The 18,259-nt window shown below is 50.1% G+C and overlaps 1 protein-coding gene across 1 annotated transcript in view; it reads left to right on the top strand.

Moving 5' to 3' along the window:
• Positions 1-3,299: 3,299 nt before the first annotated feature.
• Positions 3,300-18,259, top strand: part of OTX1 (orthodenticle homeobox 1) — a 132,377-nt gene continuing 117,417 nt past the window's right edge. Inside the window, exons 1-4 of the mRNA XM_053380353.1 lie at positions 3,300-3,322; positions 6,326-6,616; positions 8,327-8,478; positions 14,169-15,026. Of these exons, the coding sequence (XP_053236328.1) occupies positions 6,520-6,616; positions 8,327-8,478; positions 14,169-15,008 (1,089 nt within the window). The 5' untranslated portion in view covers positions 3,300-3,322; positions 6,326-6,519 and the 3' untranslated portion in view covers positions 15,009-15,026. The remainder of the gene's footprint in view (positions 3,323-6,325; positions 6,617-8,326; positions 8,479-14,168; positions 15,027-18,259) is intronic.

Here is an 18,259-nt window from a genome sequence, read left to right as displayed (position 1 = left end):
TCCAAAATGCACGACCACCCCACCCACCACAGGACGGCGGCGACCATCATCTCCAGCTCTCACGCCTCTGTTGCCCCCCTCCTCTCGTCTCGCTGCGGCGCCTTCCCTTCCCTTACCTGCGCCTGCCAAGTTAGGGCCACCTGAGTGGGAGCCCCTGCTCGACGCCAGCTGGTTCCCAAAAGGTGCCGACCAGGCCGGGGCGGGGAGCAGCGCCGGACTGGAGAAGGTCTTTCCAAGCGGGTGTCTGAGAAAGAGGCAAAGAGCCTTCGGCCGCCTTTCTGCGCGCCCCGAACCTGCGGCCCAAGATCGCCTCGGCTTCCTCCTGCGAGTCTGCGACCGCTGCCGGTTTAGTCTCTCCGCACCTGAAGGTTTTCAGGAGAGAGAGAGGGAAAATAGCGAGACCCGCATCTTCCGCGTCTCCCCCCCACATACTAAACTTTTTTGTGTCGGTGTCTCCCTGGCTTCTCTCTGGCTCTGAGAGTTGCTGGTGCCCCCCTTTCCTGCCCTTAATCCATGGGTTTTATGGGCTGAGCATTAAGGAAATTCGCCTGCAATTTGGGATTAGACAAATACTCTTATTACAGGGGGAGGGAGGGGGGAAACACAGAAAGAGAGAGAGAGAAGTAAAGCGTAGGGGTTTAGTGCTACTTGATACTCTGAGCTTTTCACTAGACTTGATCGCATCATCCGAAGCTTGAGACGGAGGCAGGCGGCTGCCAGACTCCAAATCTGACTCTGAGGAGGCCAAAGGAACACGTTCCTGAGGAATCTGCCTGCCCGGCTCAGCATCAGGATCCCAACACAACAAAACAACACACACACACACACACCCCGCACAATCTGCTTTATTATAGAGGGAAAGGGGAGATTAAAGCTAATTCTGAATTTTGAGGAGGGGTGAGCAGAAGGAACCCTATTCTGACTCCATAATCCACTGATGGGGCTATTTCTGGAGACTGACACTAAAGAAGAAAAGAACCCCCACAAAGCTCGGAGGTCCCCCGTGGATAATGGTCTCCCATACGTTGGCCAAGGTACTGGTCCCAGCGAGAACTCCCCGCTTCCACTCCTCTCCCCCCCCTTCTTTTGCCTGCCCCATCTTTCTACTTTTTGTGAATGGGCTGCGGCGGCTTTTGTTCTGAGGAGAAGTGCCCGTGTCGCTGACTTTTGTGGGCTATAGAAGGATCTTGTAAACCTCATTTTTCTCCCTCTCTCCCTCTCTTTCGCCTCTCCGCCAGTCCACTTTGATTAGATGTCCCCCTCAATGGGGGAAAATGTAATTTCGTCAGGACTGTGGCGGTCACTCCCTTTGAACATTAGCTCGCTTTCAGCTCCAGCTTCAATTAGAAGGAGTTGATTTTGAGAGATCAACAAAAGGACCGCACCAAAGCCTTATTAAAGGTCCTAAGAAGATCTCCCGGATCCTTTGAGAAGCAGTTAAAGAAACAGTGTGCTTCCCTCATATTCTGTTACCGTGTTTCATTGGGACTCCAAAGGGAAAGTGTCTCACGGAAAAAGGGGAAAGCGGAGCGGGGGCAGCGGGTTACAGGACCCTCACTTTGAAGCGGCGGCCACCAATCCCTTCCTGACCTCGCTTTCATTCAGTTTGTTAGCAACCAGTTGATTCGGAGGGTTTCTTTCCCCTTTGAAAAAACCATGATGATGACTATAATTCCTTTGCACTTTACTCTTCGTATGTTCAGAAGTTTTTTTCTATTAAAACTTCTCTCCTTTAAAAAGGGGGGAAGAAATAATTCTTTGTAAAGGATTCGTGTCTATTAATATTTATGATAATGAACTAGATACCCTCGACGTGGCGCGCACTCTGTGCGCTTAGAAGGTGTGTGTTGTGGATGGATGCAGGCTGGCGACTAGCAGCTGAAATGCGCTGTAGAATATGATATAGAGTAGGTATAGATATAACTAATCTGGGCTGCCATCTGCGCATTTTAACAACGTTTATGCTTACGCCCGCATCCTGAGGAAACTTACTTGGCAGGAGGACCCGCTGACGCCCTTTGAACTTTTGTGTAACACTCTTAGCAAAAGGTCGCTGGGAGCAAATTTCCTTTATTTCGCGGGAACTTACTGTTCCACAAATACACTTAGAGTCAGAGCTCACTTCGGATTATGTTTTATGAAAGTTGTCCTCCTCGGCCTCAGACACTTACTTACCAAGTCCGAGAGACGCCTCCCGGGTCCCCGAGAGACGGACTTCGGAGGCTGCCGGGACTGGTCTAGGTGCTGCGCGCAGCCCGCCCGGCAACTGGCCGGCAACAGGTTTCCAGCAGCCGCGCGGCGCGCAGATTGGAGAAGCCCAAGCAAAGGGGCGCGCAGCTCACTTGTGGGATCCATAAGGCACAAAAAGGGCGGGGGGGGACTGGCGCACACCTCCCCCCCCCCGCAGCCTGAACTAGAATGGCTCCTACTTCGACCTTTCCCTGTGGAATTATAGATTCGAAGTAATCCGTGGAGATAGATGCATCGAGGCGTCTACTGGTTCCCGACGTTTGTCTTCTCTCTTGAAATACACCCCCTTGGACATCCTTTGCTCTCCCCAGAAACCTGCCTTCCCCGAATTTAGGGCGGGAAACAGGGGTCCATCTGGCCTGGTCGGAGGCCCAACTCGGGACTCCGGAGTCCGGCTGAATCTCCCTCGCGGGACTCCCGCGAAACTTGCCGGGCACCGAAATGAATGGGACCTGCGGGCTGTTGCAGCGCCCGAGATCAGGCGCAGCAAACTTCCTTTGGAGGAAGAGCAACGCGGCTCGGATTTAGAGGAGGCGACGAGGAAAGCCCGGCGGGGAGAGGGGCACCGGGGAGCGACCGGCGCCTCGTCCCGGGGAGAGGGAAGTGCGGGCGAGGGGCCCGGGGCCCGGGGGCGCGGAAAGTCCCCTGCTGGGCAGGAGGGCGCAGCGCGGCGCGCGAGGAAGGGCTGGTCCTGCGCGCGCCCGCCCCTCCCCGCCCCCCCCGGCCCGCTTTCGAGGGGAGTCCCAGGCGAGGAGCAGAAGGGGCCCGGGCGGGCCGGGGGCGTCACCGCGGAGCCCCGAGGGAGCGGGCCGGGGAGTCGCGCGGGGCTGCGCGCGCGGCCGGGCCGGGCTGGCGCGGGAGGGGGGGCGTGCGAGGGAGCGCTCCTCGTCCCGCGCTGCCATTGCCCGGGCGGCTGTCACTCAGCGGCGGCGAGGCCGGGGATTGGCGCGGGCCGGGTTACGCACTCGCCTCGCGCGCACATACCCGGGCAGGGCGGCGGAAAGGTGATCAATCTGCATCGGGCTACATTTCCAATCACCTAAAGAACTGGGCGAGACGCCGCCTCGGCAAGGTAAAGCGAGCGAGCGCGCTGCCTCCTCCTCTGGCTCCCCTCCTCCTCCTCCTCCTCCTCCTCCTCCGGCCGGACTTCGCCTCCCTCACCTGCCCGCCCGCAGCCCCTTCCCGGCCGGGCAAGAAGTTGCGCCCCTGCCTCTTCGCCCGGAGCCCGGGAGCCCTTCTCGGCGCGGCGCGGAGGCAACTCCGGCAGCCGCCAAACTCCGACTTCCCCCGAAACTTGCCTTGGCCGCCTGCGAACGGGGCTGCGCGGCAGGGAAGCCTCAGCCGGACGGGGCTCCGCCGCCGCCCCCGAGTGCCCGGCTCGGCGAAGTTGGCGCGCCCCCCGGGCTCCCTCCCTCAGGCGCGGACTCCGCGCTCGCCGCCCGCCTCGCCCCCGGCCTCGGCCGCTTTCCTCGGCTGCCGGGAGCCGGGCGGGGAGCGGGCTCGCCCCGACTGGACTCCCGGCTTCTCTCGGGCCGGGCGACCCCTCTGGACACCTTCTCGCGCGGGGCCGCCTCCTCGCTCTCTCTCTCTCTCGCTCGCTCCGCGCGAGTCTCTCGGCGCCCCGCGAAAGCTGCTCGGCGGAGCTCCAAAGCGGGGGGGACTCGGCTCTGTCTCTCCAGGTTGGGAGTCGACTTTTTGGGTTTTGTTACAGTGTTGACTTGCTGCATCCTCGCTGCCGCGGGGCCTCTCCGGGAGGACCTTTGGCCGCGCCCCCCCGGCTTCCCTCCCTCCGGTTTCTCCGGGGTCTCTGGCCAGCTCCCTCTCGGGATTCCTGGGCCTCCTTCGAGGTGCCTCGTCCGAAGATCTCTCGCTCCAACTGTCCTTTCCTGAAATTAAAAGCGCCCAAGGAAGGCGCTGAGGGGGCCGCTGTTTAGGAGAGATTTTGAAAGGCTTATTCAAGTGCGATCCCGGAAAAACGCATTGGGGGGGGGGGTTTGCAACTGAAATAAATAAGCAAAAGTGTTGATGTTTCAGAGAGTTGCAGTCTTGAAAACTTTAAAGCAAGTAGAGCTGGAAGAATGGAACTATCCTCCAAGTCAAAACAAAACAAAATAATTTCCGTCTAAGGCCCAATCCCAATGTTATTTTCTCTAAAGGAAACCACACGGGTTTCAAAAGGCCCTTACTCTTGTCAGTTACAGATAGGTAGCCGTGTTGGTCTGCCAACAGTGTATCTGAAGAAGTGTGCATGCACAGGAAAGCTCATACCAAGAACTAACTTAGTTGGTCTTTAAGGTGCTACTGGAAGGAAAAAAATTTTTTGTTTAATCTTGTCAGTTCACTTAGGACCGCAGCCTGCTAAAGTAAGGCAGATGGACTTTCTTTTCACTTTTTGAATCGCGTGAAGAGGCAGAAATCCCTTCCTTCTCAAATCAAACCAAGGAGAACTTTAAAGCAAATCCAAACTTAAGGGAAACAGCAACAGGTTAATCAGTTTTAAGAGTGTGGAATGCCTTAAATTAATTTGGCATATATAGGCCTTTACAGCCTAAGAAAAAATTATTAACTTAAATTTAAATCCCACTTCATAGTTCTTGCTCTTGTTTCTTATTTATTTATTTATTTAGTTAGTTAGTTAGTTAGTTAGTTAGTTAGTTAGCTAGCTTGGTTTTGTAATCTTTCTGCTATAAATATAGGTTTTGGAAGCAGGGTGGCCTGCGGTCCAATTAAGGTTTCTGGCCAATAATTAATTGAGGTTAATGCCACCACCATCTGCTGCTGCGGGATGTGGGATTTTATTTTCTTGTATCTGCTTGGTTTGTCTAACTTATTGTTTGTGCATGTCTCCGGCGGAATCCATCGGCTAATGAACCTGCTGGATCTGGACATGGGAAAATTTACCTAAATATCTGTTTCTCTCAGTTAAGAAAAAAAAATGCCTACAAAATCCCCCCAGAAACCCTCTTATAAATCCTTGGAATTATATAACTTCGAGGAACAACAGCAAAACTTTTAAGGGGCTGTAGAATTACAGCACCTTGAATGTTTTGCCTATACTGGGATTCTGCGGGTGTATAAGCCACCATCCTTACTCATGTAGTTGAAAGACAGTTTGCCTTGGCCTAAATTTTACTTTATTACTTTAGTAAGAGGGCCTAGGATCCTGCCTTCAGTCTTTGCTACTCTCCGCCACCCGAAATGAATGCGAGAATTGGGCAACTTTGTTGTGTCCTCTTCCTCTGCCTTCCTTCGCGGCTCTGCCGTCAGTCGGGGGGGGGGGCTTTGGAACGTGAATTTCAAAGCAGCTCCTGGAATCTGTTTGTTTTTAGGCCATTAGCCATTTCTAATTAAAACGTCTCTTTCTCCCCACTTTCAGATTAATTATACTTACCCCCTTTTTTGGTATCTCGTTTTGATTTTTAATCCAATTATCTTTTTAAATAATTGCTTTATCTCCCTCATCACGGAGTATTGTACCCCTGGAGCCCCTCGGCGATTGTATGGCAATATGGCTGTAGTTATTAAAAAAGAGAGTTGCGGGGGGGGAGTAGACCTCCTTCCCCCCTCCCCCCCACCCGGTTGCACCTCTTCACTCTCTGTCACTTTCGGATTCCACTCCCCCCTTTTCTTGACGGGTGGGGGGAATTTCCGCCATCTTGTGTGCGACGGAGAGGCTTGACTTTTGTCCTTTAAAAAAGCCCTATTTATACGGAGTGTGTATGTGCATGTATACCTTTTTTAAGACCTAATCTTGCCTAACTCCGCGTACAAGTTTTCTTACTCCAGGACCAGGTGTTTAGAAGAAACCCCTCGCCGCTTTTTTTGTTTTAAATTGACAGTCTTCCATTGCTTTACTTCCCTCCTTATGCGTTTGAGAGGGGTTTTTTTCTTAGTTAGGATCTGCCATAGCTGTATATAAAATTATATTCCAGCTTGACTTTATCTGAAAGTCAAATAAATGAGAGGGAAACAGAGGGAGGGAAGTAAAATAGGCGCGCTTTGTGTGGAAACTTGGGAAAAAACTGATGTTTTGCCTTGTTCTCTGTCTTGTGCGTGTGTTTTTTTGTTCCTGCAGACTGCAGTGAGAGGCTCTCCTGCCCCTGGGATTTCCTTCAGCCGCCTCCTTGGAAGAATCAATTTTTAAATTTTTTATTATATATTTTTTTAAAAAACCACGAACAAACCAAGAATTTTAAGACACGCCTTTTGGGGAAAATAACATTTCTAATTGTGTGTGGATAAATTGGAAAAATCTTTCCAGCTTTTAGCATGATGTCTTACCTCAAACAGCCCCCCTATGGCATGAATGGGCTGGGGCTGGCGGGACCTGCGATGGATCTTCTTCACCCTTCCGTGGGGTATCCGGGTGAGCAGCACCAACCTCTTTTGCTTCTACCCACTGATTATTGGCCAGGCAGATCGAGCCCCTCCAAGCAGCCTCGTATTTAATTTATGCGGCTGAAATAAAATAGTTCCTCAATTTATTGTAGAGGTTCTACAAGGTGAAAGGGATCCGAGAGCTTATGGATAAAGCTCTTGATAGATCATATTATTTTTTTCCAGGTCAGCAAAACCATTTTCCAGAATTGAATTATCCACTCTTATTATCACCTCCATACCTGTGGTATCCTAAACTACCCCTGAATTGGAAAGTGAACACTGCTGATTTTCCTGGCGTTTAATTCAATGTTAAAATGCTTATTTCTCATGGCACCCTAGCACCCCAAGCCAACCTTTAAACAGGTTGGTATTTGGTATTTTGGTATTTAGTAATTTGGTATTTAGTCCCTAATTATAATCAATGGGGAGCAGGCTAGCAAAATGTTTACTGTCCAAAGTGTGAGTTGCCAAGTTTCAGATTTTGACTTGCTTTTTAAGACCCCATTTATTTTTGTTGTTGTTGGAGCGTGTGCCTTGACAATATTACAAATAAAACAAATGTGTGTTTAAACTACTTGCACTTTGAGGGATATATCTAAAGCCAAATACAAACACGTTTAAATGTTAGTTCTCCTAAGGTTATTCGTGCTTGAGAACTAACTGGGGGTGAAATCCTTTGATTGCGAACTTGGGCTGCGCATCCGAAGTTAGGAGCCAATCTTTTCTTTTCCCGGGTCCATAAGTCCACAGTACTCTCCGCCCCCACGGATGAGTTTGCTGAGAAATGAAGAAATGGGGTGTTGATGGGCTTTCCCCGTGTCTTTTCAAATGCTGTTATAGCCTGATCCACAACCAAGTTAAGCCGGAAGTCGTGGCATATAATGCGAGAAAGTGCTGTCTATCCCCAGCTCAAGAAGTTCTCTGTCCTTCAGAAATGCTTGACTTCTCCTGACCCCGAATTCGCAGGCAGCCCAATCCTACGGCCTTTCACTGTGAGGTAACCCTCCGCCGACTTCAGTGAAACTCGCTCCCATTGCGGGGCTGCAGCTTTAAACCGTCATTCCAAAAAGCGTGTTTGTTCTGCAGAGTAGCACCAATTTAATTCTGCTGCAGTTACTGCGGAGTAAATTATACCTGGGATTGCATCTTTACTTGGAGGATTCAAGATCTAAGGTCTTCCCTGGAACTTACGTCCAACTAAAGTTCTTTTTAAAAATTATTTAAATGACTGGGCTGTAAATAATCTAATTAAGTACAGATACTTCCATTTTAACTGGGTTGTCGCCAAGAGACCCAGAACTTCAAGTGAGCTGCTCTTTTACGTCGGAGGCCGCTCAGGAAACTCCGTCTGCAACCCGAATAGAATTTCCGTCTGCATTTCCCTCCCCTCCCCCCCCCCCGGGAGCTGCCCTGGGGTTTCTCACCCTCCCCTCCTCTAACAGACGCTTTGTGTTTATATTTATGCGCCTTTCAAAATATCAGGAGCTGTCCTTGGGATTTGGAGTTCCTTGTGCCTCCCCCGCCCCCACCTCCCGATTCGCTTGCTGGACCCGAGAGCGGCGAGCGCGCGTCCCTCCTCCACTCCCCATCCGGAACCGGGGGCCGGGGGCGGCGGAGGGAGGGGCGCGGGGGCGGATCTTGACCATGCCGACACGGCTCCTAAATACCCCCTGTCTTTCTGTCCCGGGACCCGCAGCCACCCCTCGGAAGCAGCGGAGGGAGCGCACCACCTTCACCCGGTCGCAACTGGACGTCTTGGAGGCGCTTTTCGCCAAGACCCGCTACCCGGACATCTTCATGAGAGAGGAAGTGGCGCTGAAAATCAACCTGCCGGAGTCCAGAGTGCAGGTGCGATGGCCCTTGGGGAAGCAGCGAAGCTGGGGCAGAAGGGGGCTTGGCCTGGGTGGGGAGAGGCCGGGCGGGGCGCTGGGGGTTTGTTCTTCCCTTGGCGGGCGCGCTCCAAAAAGGGAAAGGACTTGACGCGTGGAACGTTCGCTTTGTTTTAATTTGCGGGTTTTTCTCATGTTTTGTGTGGCCATATCTTCCCTCAGTTCGCACCTAACTAGGCCTCTCTTGTTAAACTGCAGCTAAAATTCCTTACCCGCCAATGCTGGAGCGAAATAACTTTTCGGCGCTTAAGTTATATAACCAAAAGTCTCACAATTAGGAGCTTTGAAGCCGCTTGTTGGAGTCTGAACAACCGCCTCCTTTGGCGTCAAGGTCCAATTCCCCTTGGCTATATAAAGACTAGCTGGACCCTCTCTCTTGACTTGTTTTCTCCTTCTCACTAGTCAGGAGGCTAACAATCCCGATTCTAAACACAGATAAATGGGCAGACTCCAGCCAAAGTTAGATCCAGCTGATGCCCACCAAGTTCAGTTGGGTTTGAGATCAAACAAATACGCGTAGCTTTTTAATTTTAAAGTGTGACTGACTTTTGTTGGATTGTGCGTAATTTGTTTAAACCCCATTGATTTTCATCAGGGTTGGTTTTTTTACCTTTTAAATCTAAACTTTATTAATTAAAAACTTGCCAATTCAATAAACAAAACAACAAACTAAAATGCATCATAAAATGTCATAAGGGCAAACTGAATGAAAATACATTATAAGGTAATAGAGCTATATAAAGAGAATGGATAGCATAAAAGATATTCCCTGGTGGGATACAGGATTCATTTTTATGCAAAATATATTAAGTATTCATAAACATCACTAGATAAAATCATATTGAGTAGGAGTGTGGCAACCATGAGTTGTTTGGTCATGTAAATAATGAACAACGACCAGACAATGCAAAATCTGAGGAGTCTGCACCGCCCCTGGAAGCATGTATCTTATGAGTCAGTTTTTAATAAATGACAATAAACACAACATTTTTGAACCATGAGCCCAAGATGTGTCCTTTCACCCTTGAGAAACCGCTAAGCAAGCAGCAAATATAAAAGGAATTGTTTACAAATAAGATTGGCATTGGCACCATCAAAAATAGATAAAAGACATAACTGAGAGCCCAGAGTGACCTGTTTGTCTATGATAATGCTAATTTCTGTTGCCGCCTAATTCCAGAACTTGTTTATATAGTTACATCCCCACCACATATGCCAGTATGTTCCTCATACCTTGCAACCCCATGAGCATAAGGGGGAGCCATATCTTACAATAGAAGCTATTAAAATCAGTTTCAGTATGTTTAAGGTCTCCTCCCCCAGACACATTTGGAGCAAATTTCCTTAAAATATTACCAAGTAAATATGTGTTATATTCAAGACAATCCTAAATACACTTAGAGCAGAACCTTAAACATTATTAGTTGGAAGTCTCTCACTAGGACTTCTTTACAACTTAAATTTGTTGTGATTTCTACCTTTCTTGAAAGGAAAAATCACATTAATTTCAATTTAAGTCTATTTCCACCGGACGCCACAAGGGATTGCAGGGCGGCATGGGGGCTGCTGGGTGTCCCTGGGTGCTGCAGTGTCCCCTCTTTAAAAAAGCTCTGCCCTAGGCACCCCTAGTGCAGACCCATTGAAGAGACATTGTTGATCCTGAAGTAGTTCAGCTGACTCCCACAGGACTAGTAAAATAAACATTGTGACCCAGTTGCTACATTATGTGAGGCTTTTGTTTTGTTATCTTCCCACCTCATCCCACACATACATTTCCCTTTCCTGTAGCATCTTAAGCTCAGCTGTTGACTTGAAACTCACACACTGGCTTTGCCATATATGAGGGTTTGCTTTTCAGTTTGTTTATTCCAAAAGACTAGGAGCAGGCAGACTCTAATTTGCCAGACTTCAGGTTGCTGTGTTTGGATTGGGTGTGGGTATGTATGCGTACACACCTTGGCTCAAGTCAGAATCCTAGGAAGAAAATCTTTTTTAAATGCACTTTGAGCTCAGATTTCTCAAACCTTTATTTCCCTAAAGCCCACTTTCCTCCAGATGGATCCCCAACAGCCAACAAAGGGCACCTCTAGAACTAAATTCTGCTAATTTGGATGCTGCTGCAGCTGCTGTAGGCTAGAGTGGAGAGCAGATACTCCTTCACAGGAGTCCAAAAGAGCCAGTTCCATTTTGAACATTTTGATGCAGAGAGGTGAACGAAGGGTGTTTATTATTTTGCATTTGCAAAGTTTTGCTAATAAGATTTTGACCAGTCTACACAACTCTGGGGAAGCCCCACTTAGCTAGGCTTGGCATCACACCAAGCCTGCCATCCTTGATGCAATCCAGCTTTATCTGGCTGGAGCTTATTTCAGGGGTTTCCTCTGGCAACCCATGGAAAAGGAGGGATTCCGTTTCAGCCTGCTGAGGCAAGGTCATAGACCATTTCCTGACCATACCTCCCTTGCTGTATTAGTGTTAGTGACTAGATAGGACAGGCCATAAGGCTGCTCTTTAGAACTGTAAATATACCTGTAATGAAAATGCAACCACACCTCTGTTGTGCAAGGTGAGATTCTTCCTATCTGCTAATTATCTGGTCAATGTCCTCTTTCTCTTTGAGGGTCAGTTCAGACCTAAGGGGTTTTCTACATGGAAAGCATTTACCTGGAAAAGAAAGGAATTAAAAAGTGCATGTCATTGTTGCATTTCAATGCATGCATGCATGCATGCATGCATGCTATGTGGGCAGGCTGTGTTTTACTACATGTAAATGGAGTGAAGTACAACTATGCATAATAGATCACAGAGAGCTATGTATGTAGGACACTATTAATGACTAAAATGGCTCCAAGATCTGTTCCTACATGTATTTACCTACAAGCAAGCCCTATTGGAAACTCACTGGGAGTTGCAGTGGTAAAGCACCTATTGGAAAGGGTGTTACTCTGATCAAGGTTCAATGCAAACATACTTGAAATTAAGTCTGTTTCCTATACTGTTATTGTATTCGTGAAATAGCTACTAGCTGATGTGGCATGTTACTTAACAAAAAAATAATCTATGATTAAAATGTTAGCGATTGAGGCTGAGATTCATAAAAGCTTACCAAATATCACAAGGATAACCTGTATGGGAGGCGGGGGGAGGGACTTATGTGAGAATTACAGCCATTCTGAATTCCATACTATGGGTTCTCTGGACTTGGATTGCTACACTGAAATTCCAGTTCCCACAAAGTGATTAAGGGTGCTCCATCTTGTCTGTCAGATAATAAGATGAACTGAGTTTCCATATAAAGGATAGATAAGTGCACTGTGATTACGATGGTGTTAAGGCAGCGAAGTCCTGGAAGCAAACTGTTTTAACTTCAAAAATTCTGTGCTCATCACACTGTCAGACGGTTGGTGAAATGATATGTAGGTGGTAGTCAACGTGACAGAGTCTTGAAACTCTACTGGGAATTTCACTGAAGGACTGGCTGTAACAGAGCACTTAATACAACTGGGTGGTGACTGGGCTGTATGTCCTTGGCACTGACGGGTGGATGTTATGCTGGTTACAACTTGATTTTCTCATGTTAAGATGAGAACTCTGGCTGGTAAAGTGTGAAGTAACCTGTTGAACTGATGAGACGACCTTGCATAAGTAATAATAATGGGAAACAAGACTCATTTGGCTGCTCTTCAGTATGTTGGTAGCAACTGTATCATGCTGATGCTGATATCCTTTTATACTGACAAGACTGAGTGGTGTTCCTTGCCTTTTTACGCCATAGACTCAGCTGGGCAAGTGTACACTAAAGCAGTGGCTGTTAGGATAGTTTTTTGTTGGATATGGATTTGGTTCAAGTTTGTTCCATGTAGTTTGGTGGAGCAGAGTTTATCTAGGAGCTTGCTAAAGGATGCACGATACTGATTGTCTTAGACTTTTTGGAGATGTAGATGAGGGAGCTGACTGACTGATGAGCAAAAGGAAGAGTAGACAGTGGACAGTAGTAACAGGATAGGATGCTACCTGTTGACTAGTCTTACAGGTTGAAGGATAAGGAATGACACAGTAAAAATGCTGGCTTGCTCTTAACTGATCATAAAGGATACTAATGATGCTATGTACTGGGATGGGTGTGTCTGCAACAAAGGAATGGTTTCTGTTTTGGGTATGCTGAGAGTTATACTGTCTCCTAAAAGATAGTATAAAGCAGGGTGTATTAAGATGATAGCTCTAGATATATATTTAGGGGGGAGGCCAAGCTGGGTACTGTTGAACGGAACAGGCTGAGAACTTTGTTCCTAATGGCTTAAGGTTACCAGATTTTTTTCAGTGAATCTGAGGACACTTTTCAGCTTCAATGGATTTTGTATGGGGACTGGTTTGTAAATCCGGAGGCTGTCCCTGGGAAACGGGGACGTCTGGTAACCTTATAATGGCTCCCTCTCTCTGTAGGATGGGAATGTAGAATGGTGTCGGGAAGAGAATACTGTGTTCTGTTGGATGGATGCTTAATTAGGGGTGCAGTTCTCCGCATCTAGCATTTGCCTGTTGGGTGCTGATGAATCCTCCTTGCTAGATATTTGAGAGGGACAGGTGGAGGGATGGATTTAACATCTTTGCTACATATAAAATCTCTAGCTAATAGGATTCTTTAATAGCAATCCTTTGGGCAAGGAGCTGCAAGGAGCTCTGTAGCAGTGCATTCTTTAGGAGAAGAAAATCCCAGATTAAATCTCCAGTTTCTGAATGGAGAGATCCTCGTCTGAAACCCTGAAAATCCATTGCCAGACAGTGTAGACAATGCTGAGCTAGCTGGACCAAAGGTTTGACTCAGGATAAGACAGCTTCTCATGTTCCCACGCTGATGGCTGGCTCATTGCCTGCTTCTATTGGGTGTTACTAGTAGAAGGTGCATGAGGTCCTGGACTGCCAGCTTACCGTAATTTATAAATGGCTATAAGGAGGATTGGTTGGCCAGGGCTGTGTTGGTGGAACTGGTGCAGACTCCCACTCGCTTTCCTACTTTTTGATAGTGTGACATGATGGGTGTGGGTGGACTGGCAGCCCCTATCTGCAGGAGCCTGCTGGGAGGAAGTTGGCTAGGGGGGAAACTTGATCAAACCATGATGGGTTGCGTCATTCACCTGAGCAGAAGGTGGGTGTCATGCCAGGCAGGTGCTGAGTCTGGGGGTGTTTTGGCTAGGGTGTGATTTGTGGTGCCTACGTGGGGTTCCAGAGTCGCCCAGAATTGGTTAGCTGGGTTCTGTTCTGGGTCGCAGCAGCGACTTATCTTCCCTTCCTCGTGGGCCCCACATGAGCGCAACAGTGTGCGGAGCCTGGCGAGAGAGAACGCGCTGAGCCAGACCCTGGTGGCTCCTGATTACCCCTGGTAGGAAGCCGGCAATGGATGTGTAGAGGAATAGGGATGGAGGATGATAGGCTAACCTGGACAGCTGCTGAACGGCCTCTTCCGCCCTGCACCATTCCGCATAGATTGAGGTTGTTTGGCACTTTTCTGTTTCGTTGCGATCACACCGCGTGTGCCAAAGTGGGCGAGGGGAAGAGACTGGGTGGCAGAGCAGGGGTGGGGTCCCTTATTCGTGGAAGAGCCTGTTCCGCCCCCCGCCCCCATGTTCTTTTCTTTTCTTTTTCTTCCAGGTCTGGTTCAAAAACCGCCGCGCCAAGTGCCGCCAGCAGCAGCAGAGCGGCAGCGGCGCCAAGAGCCGGCCGGCCAAGAAGAAGTCGTCGCCGGCGCGGGAGAGCTCGGGCTCGGAGAGCAGCGGCCAGTTCACGCCGCCCGCCGTCTCCAGCTCCGCCTCGTCCTCCTCCTCCAGCTCCAACTCCTCGGGCCCGGCCGGCGGGGCAGCGGCCTTGGGCAACCCTGCGGGCAGCGGGGCCGCCGGCTCGGGCCCGGCCTCCTCCTCTTCCTCGGCGTCCCTCGGCAGCGCGCCCTCGGCCGTGGCCGCCTCGTCCATCTGGAGCCCCGCGTCCATCTCGCCGGGCGCCGTGCCCGAGCCCCTGGCGCCCGGCGGCGCCTCCTGCATGCAGCGCTCCGTCTCGGGCGCGCCCTCCGCCTCCTACCCGATGTCCTACGGGCAGGGCGGCGGCTACGCGCAGGGCTACCCCGCGCCGCCCCCGCCGCCCCCGCCGCCCTCCTCCTCCTACTTCGGCGGCGTGGACTGCGGCTCCTACTTGCCCATGCACGCGCACCCGCACGCGCACCAGCTCAGCCCCATGGCGCCCTCCTCCATGGCCGGCGCCGCGCACCCGCACGCGCACCACCCGCTGGGCCAGGGCTCCAGTCACCACCACCATCACCACCACCACCACCACCACCAGCCGGGCTACGGGGGCACCGGACTGGCCTTCAACTCCTCCGACTGCCTGGACTACAAGGAGCCGGCCCCCGCCGCCGCCTCTTCCTGGAAGCTGAACTTCAACTCCCCGGACTGCCTGGACTACAAGGACCAGGCCTCTTGGCGCTTCCAGGTGCTGTGAGGGACGCCGCTGCGGGAAGTTTTATCCAGCCCAAGGAGGAAGGCAGCGCCCGCCGCGTCTCCGCTCCAGCACCCGCAGCCCCGCCACCCCCAGCTCCCTCGGGGCAGCCACCCACGTCCTCCGGGCTCGCCCCGTCTCTGCGCGCTCTCCACCAAAGCCTCGGCCTTCCTGCTCTCACGCAGACCAGTTCATAGCCACGTTTCTTTTCTTTTCTCAAAAAATATTTAAAGAACATGAAAAGAAAGTGTAAGCGCCCGCGTCCAAATAGCAGGCCTCATTTTCCAGCCAAGGATGCGGCTAAAGGGCTGCTGGATCAGGCCTGCTGCTCTCCGCCTCTCCCTTATCTGCTTGACTCCTGGTGTGTTATTTATTCGCTGTCTGGGATTATGTTCCGCATTCTGCTCTTATTTTTAAACAGAAGAGAACTTTAAATCTAAATTCGTTCTCCTCCTTTTCACATACATGTTCCTTGGAGACCCCCCCCCCGCGCACACAAGATTCCTCCCCCCGCCTCAGCCACGTTGCTGGAAGCTTTGTAACGCTCACTCTCGTCCCAGGTGAGAGGGAGGAAGCGCCCTTTGCTTTCATGCCGATTGCAGACTTCTGTGTACAGGTCTTAATCCCCCCATCTGCTTGGGAGACTCTTCTCCCCCAGTTCTCTCCGTAGGATTGTATTACAAAAAACGGCAGGAATTGTGTATATAGTGTAATGTTAAGTCCGTTCCAGAGACCCTTTTTATTTTTAGTTTGATTAACTGAGGTGAAGGTGAACTCAATATCTTAAGCCTAACGTACAGGAAATCGAAGGAACCGCGCGCATCTCATCTTTTTTTCCCCGGCCAGGACTTCCCTTGCAACTTTTTTGGTCTTTTTATATCTCGATAATTTTTGTGGGTGGGAAGAGGAAGGTTCCACTAGTTGGGAAAGACAGGGATGCTCCGTTTGGTAAGGGGGGGTGAGGGAAAGAGGCATTTCGAGGGGTGGGGAGGTAAAGGGTGCGACAAAAGCGGGGTAGGTGTGGGTGCGGGAGTTGGAATGCGCTAGGCGCCAAGAGAGCAGCCCCGGAGCAGAACACGCCAGTCCTCCTTTCTCTAGTGTTGCCTTGGCTGGACACATCCCGCGTACTCTGTCATCCGCCTCCAAAAAAACAAAAACAAAACCCGTTGGGGGCCTGCTTTGCTCTCGGGAATGGAGAGGAAAGAGAGAGTGCGAAATTGTAAAGTTGATTATTTACCCCGTTAATGCAACAGTCACCTGTTGAAATGTAAGGCAAATCTTCCCCCTTCCCTTTATCTACATATCCCTATAATAAAATTCAAACTAATAAAAGACCTTGTCTGCGTCATCCTTCTTGGGCGACCCGAGAGCAGCGGAGGGGCTGGAGCGCTCCCCCAAGTCCCCTCCCTTAGCTCGGCACCTCTGTCAGGCCGCTGCTCTGGCGGGGACAGATAGATTTTATTTCCAAGGGGAGGGGAGGAGGGAACGCTGGGTCGCCGCACTTTATCTCAGTGAGCTGCCTTTTAATTACTGTAATTGGATTGGCGTCCAACCAAAACTTTGAGGGGTTATAAACGCAATGGAAAGGGTGTGAGTGCGCTACCGCCCCCTTGGCCACTCTCTGCCTTGGGGAAAGCGCAAAAGTTACCCAGCGCAAGCCTTTCTCTACGGATCTTGGGGCGGGGTGTGGGTGCTGTTCGAGGGAGACAGGAACACCTGAAGCCTGGCAGTAACTTTCATATGTTAATTACCCTCAAACGCTGCCTGTTCCCCGCAGCTGGGCAGGCTGGGGCCAAATCATGCAGGGGTTGTGTTGGTCATTACCTTCTAGAAAGCTTCCACTTGGCACTCCTGTTAAACCGGTCACTTGACAAAAGCTTCTAGGAAGTGAATATTTATGAAACTTCAGGATCGTAATTCTGCTAGTCCAAGCTGGGGGCAAAAAGTAAAAAACGAATAGAAGCTGGACCCACAACCCAGGATCCGAAACCAGCTTAGCCAGGGAATAGCTTCTTACACGAGTATGAGACCAAAGACTTCAGCGAAGGGATTCAGGGTACAATATACCCCGGACTGAGATACTGTACTGCAATCAGAAAGTCCTATTGCGTTTACAGAAATTGGGGTTTTTGTTTTTGTTTTAAATAGTAATTTAGAATCGAACCCAGACTGTATTTGATCAAGATTTGATTTTAGATTTAGCGTGCATGGAAAAAAAATCTTTAAAATTATAACAATCTTTATATATATAGGGCTGGCAAAAGCTACGTGATAATGGAGAACGGAGTGTTGTAGAATTAAGTGCTGAAATAAGTGGCATAGCGCAAAATTCTGAGGGGCTGCAACCAGCCCACCCCCCGCCGGCGCCGGCTTCCACGAGGAGCCCCCGTCGGCAAAGGCGGCAGGGCAGATCTGTCCCATCGCGAGCAGGCGGGGACAGAGGAGGCGGGCAAGGAGTGACCCCGGCGCAGCACGGCGCTCCTCTCCACGGACGTCGGGGGGATTCGACCTGCGCGGGCAGGCAGGCGGCGGGGCCCATGACACCATAGCTGCCGAATGCTTCCTGGGAGGGGCGGGGTGGATGGTAGTAGTTTAAGGGGGCAAACTTGCCTCCTTGCTTGAAAAGTTTGCAGGTTTTTTGTCCTTGGCCAAAGGAAAAAAGCTCTCCTGTGGGATAAGTTTAAACTGACATTTCAAAAGCACTGGGATTAATTAGCCTATTAATTACTACTAAATAATTAATTGCTGTCCTTTATGCGGCACATAATCAGGGTTCACACCCACAAGTGGATTAGCTGTTGTTCTGTCAACGTGAGAACGCCAGTTCAGCATCGATTTTCTTTTCTCTTGGAAGCTGACTTCATAAACTTGCCTTAAACTAATTTTAAAATCAGGGCATGGATGGAGGTTAATGAAGATGGCAGTCTTCAGAGTGATAAATTGTTATCTTATGTGTTTATAATATGAGTAACAGCTGCGGGTTATAGATGTTTATGGGACGTAATCGTGGGAAGACGTGCAAGATCACAGGCTCCATCAAAAAGTTCAATGCAGTTTATATAAAATAAAACAAAATGGCGCAATTAGCTGTTTCCTTTCTCAGGAAGTTATGGATGCGTAGTCTGGTAGGCGCTCCTCAGGCTGTACCACCTCCACCTCCACCTCTCCTGCTCCCCTTAGGTCAAAAAGGTCCCACCAAGGACGTTCTTGCACTCCGACTGGGATTCGGACAGCTGTGCATCCCTAAGCGCCGC

This window comes from Podarcis raffonei, chromosome 3 (assembly GCF_027172205.1).
Source record: "Podarcis raffonei isolate rPodRaf1 chromosome 3, rPodRaf1.pri, whole genome shotgun sequence".
Taxonomy (NCBI): Eukaryota; Metazoa; Chordata; class Lepidosauria; order Squamata; family Lacertidae; genus Podarcis; species Podarcis raffonei.
The sequence above is the reverse complement of the archived record's forward strand: the minus strand, read 5'-3'. Positions and strand labels throughout refer to the sequence as shown.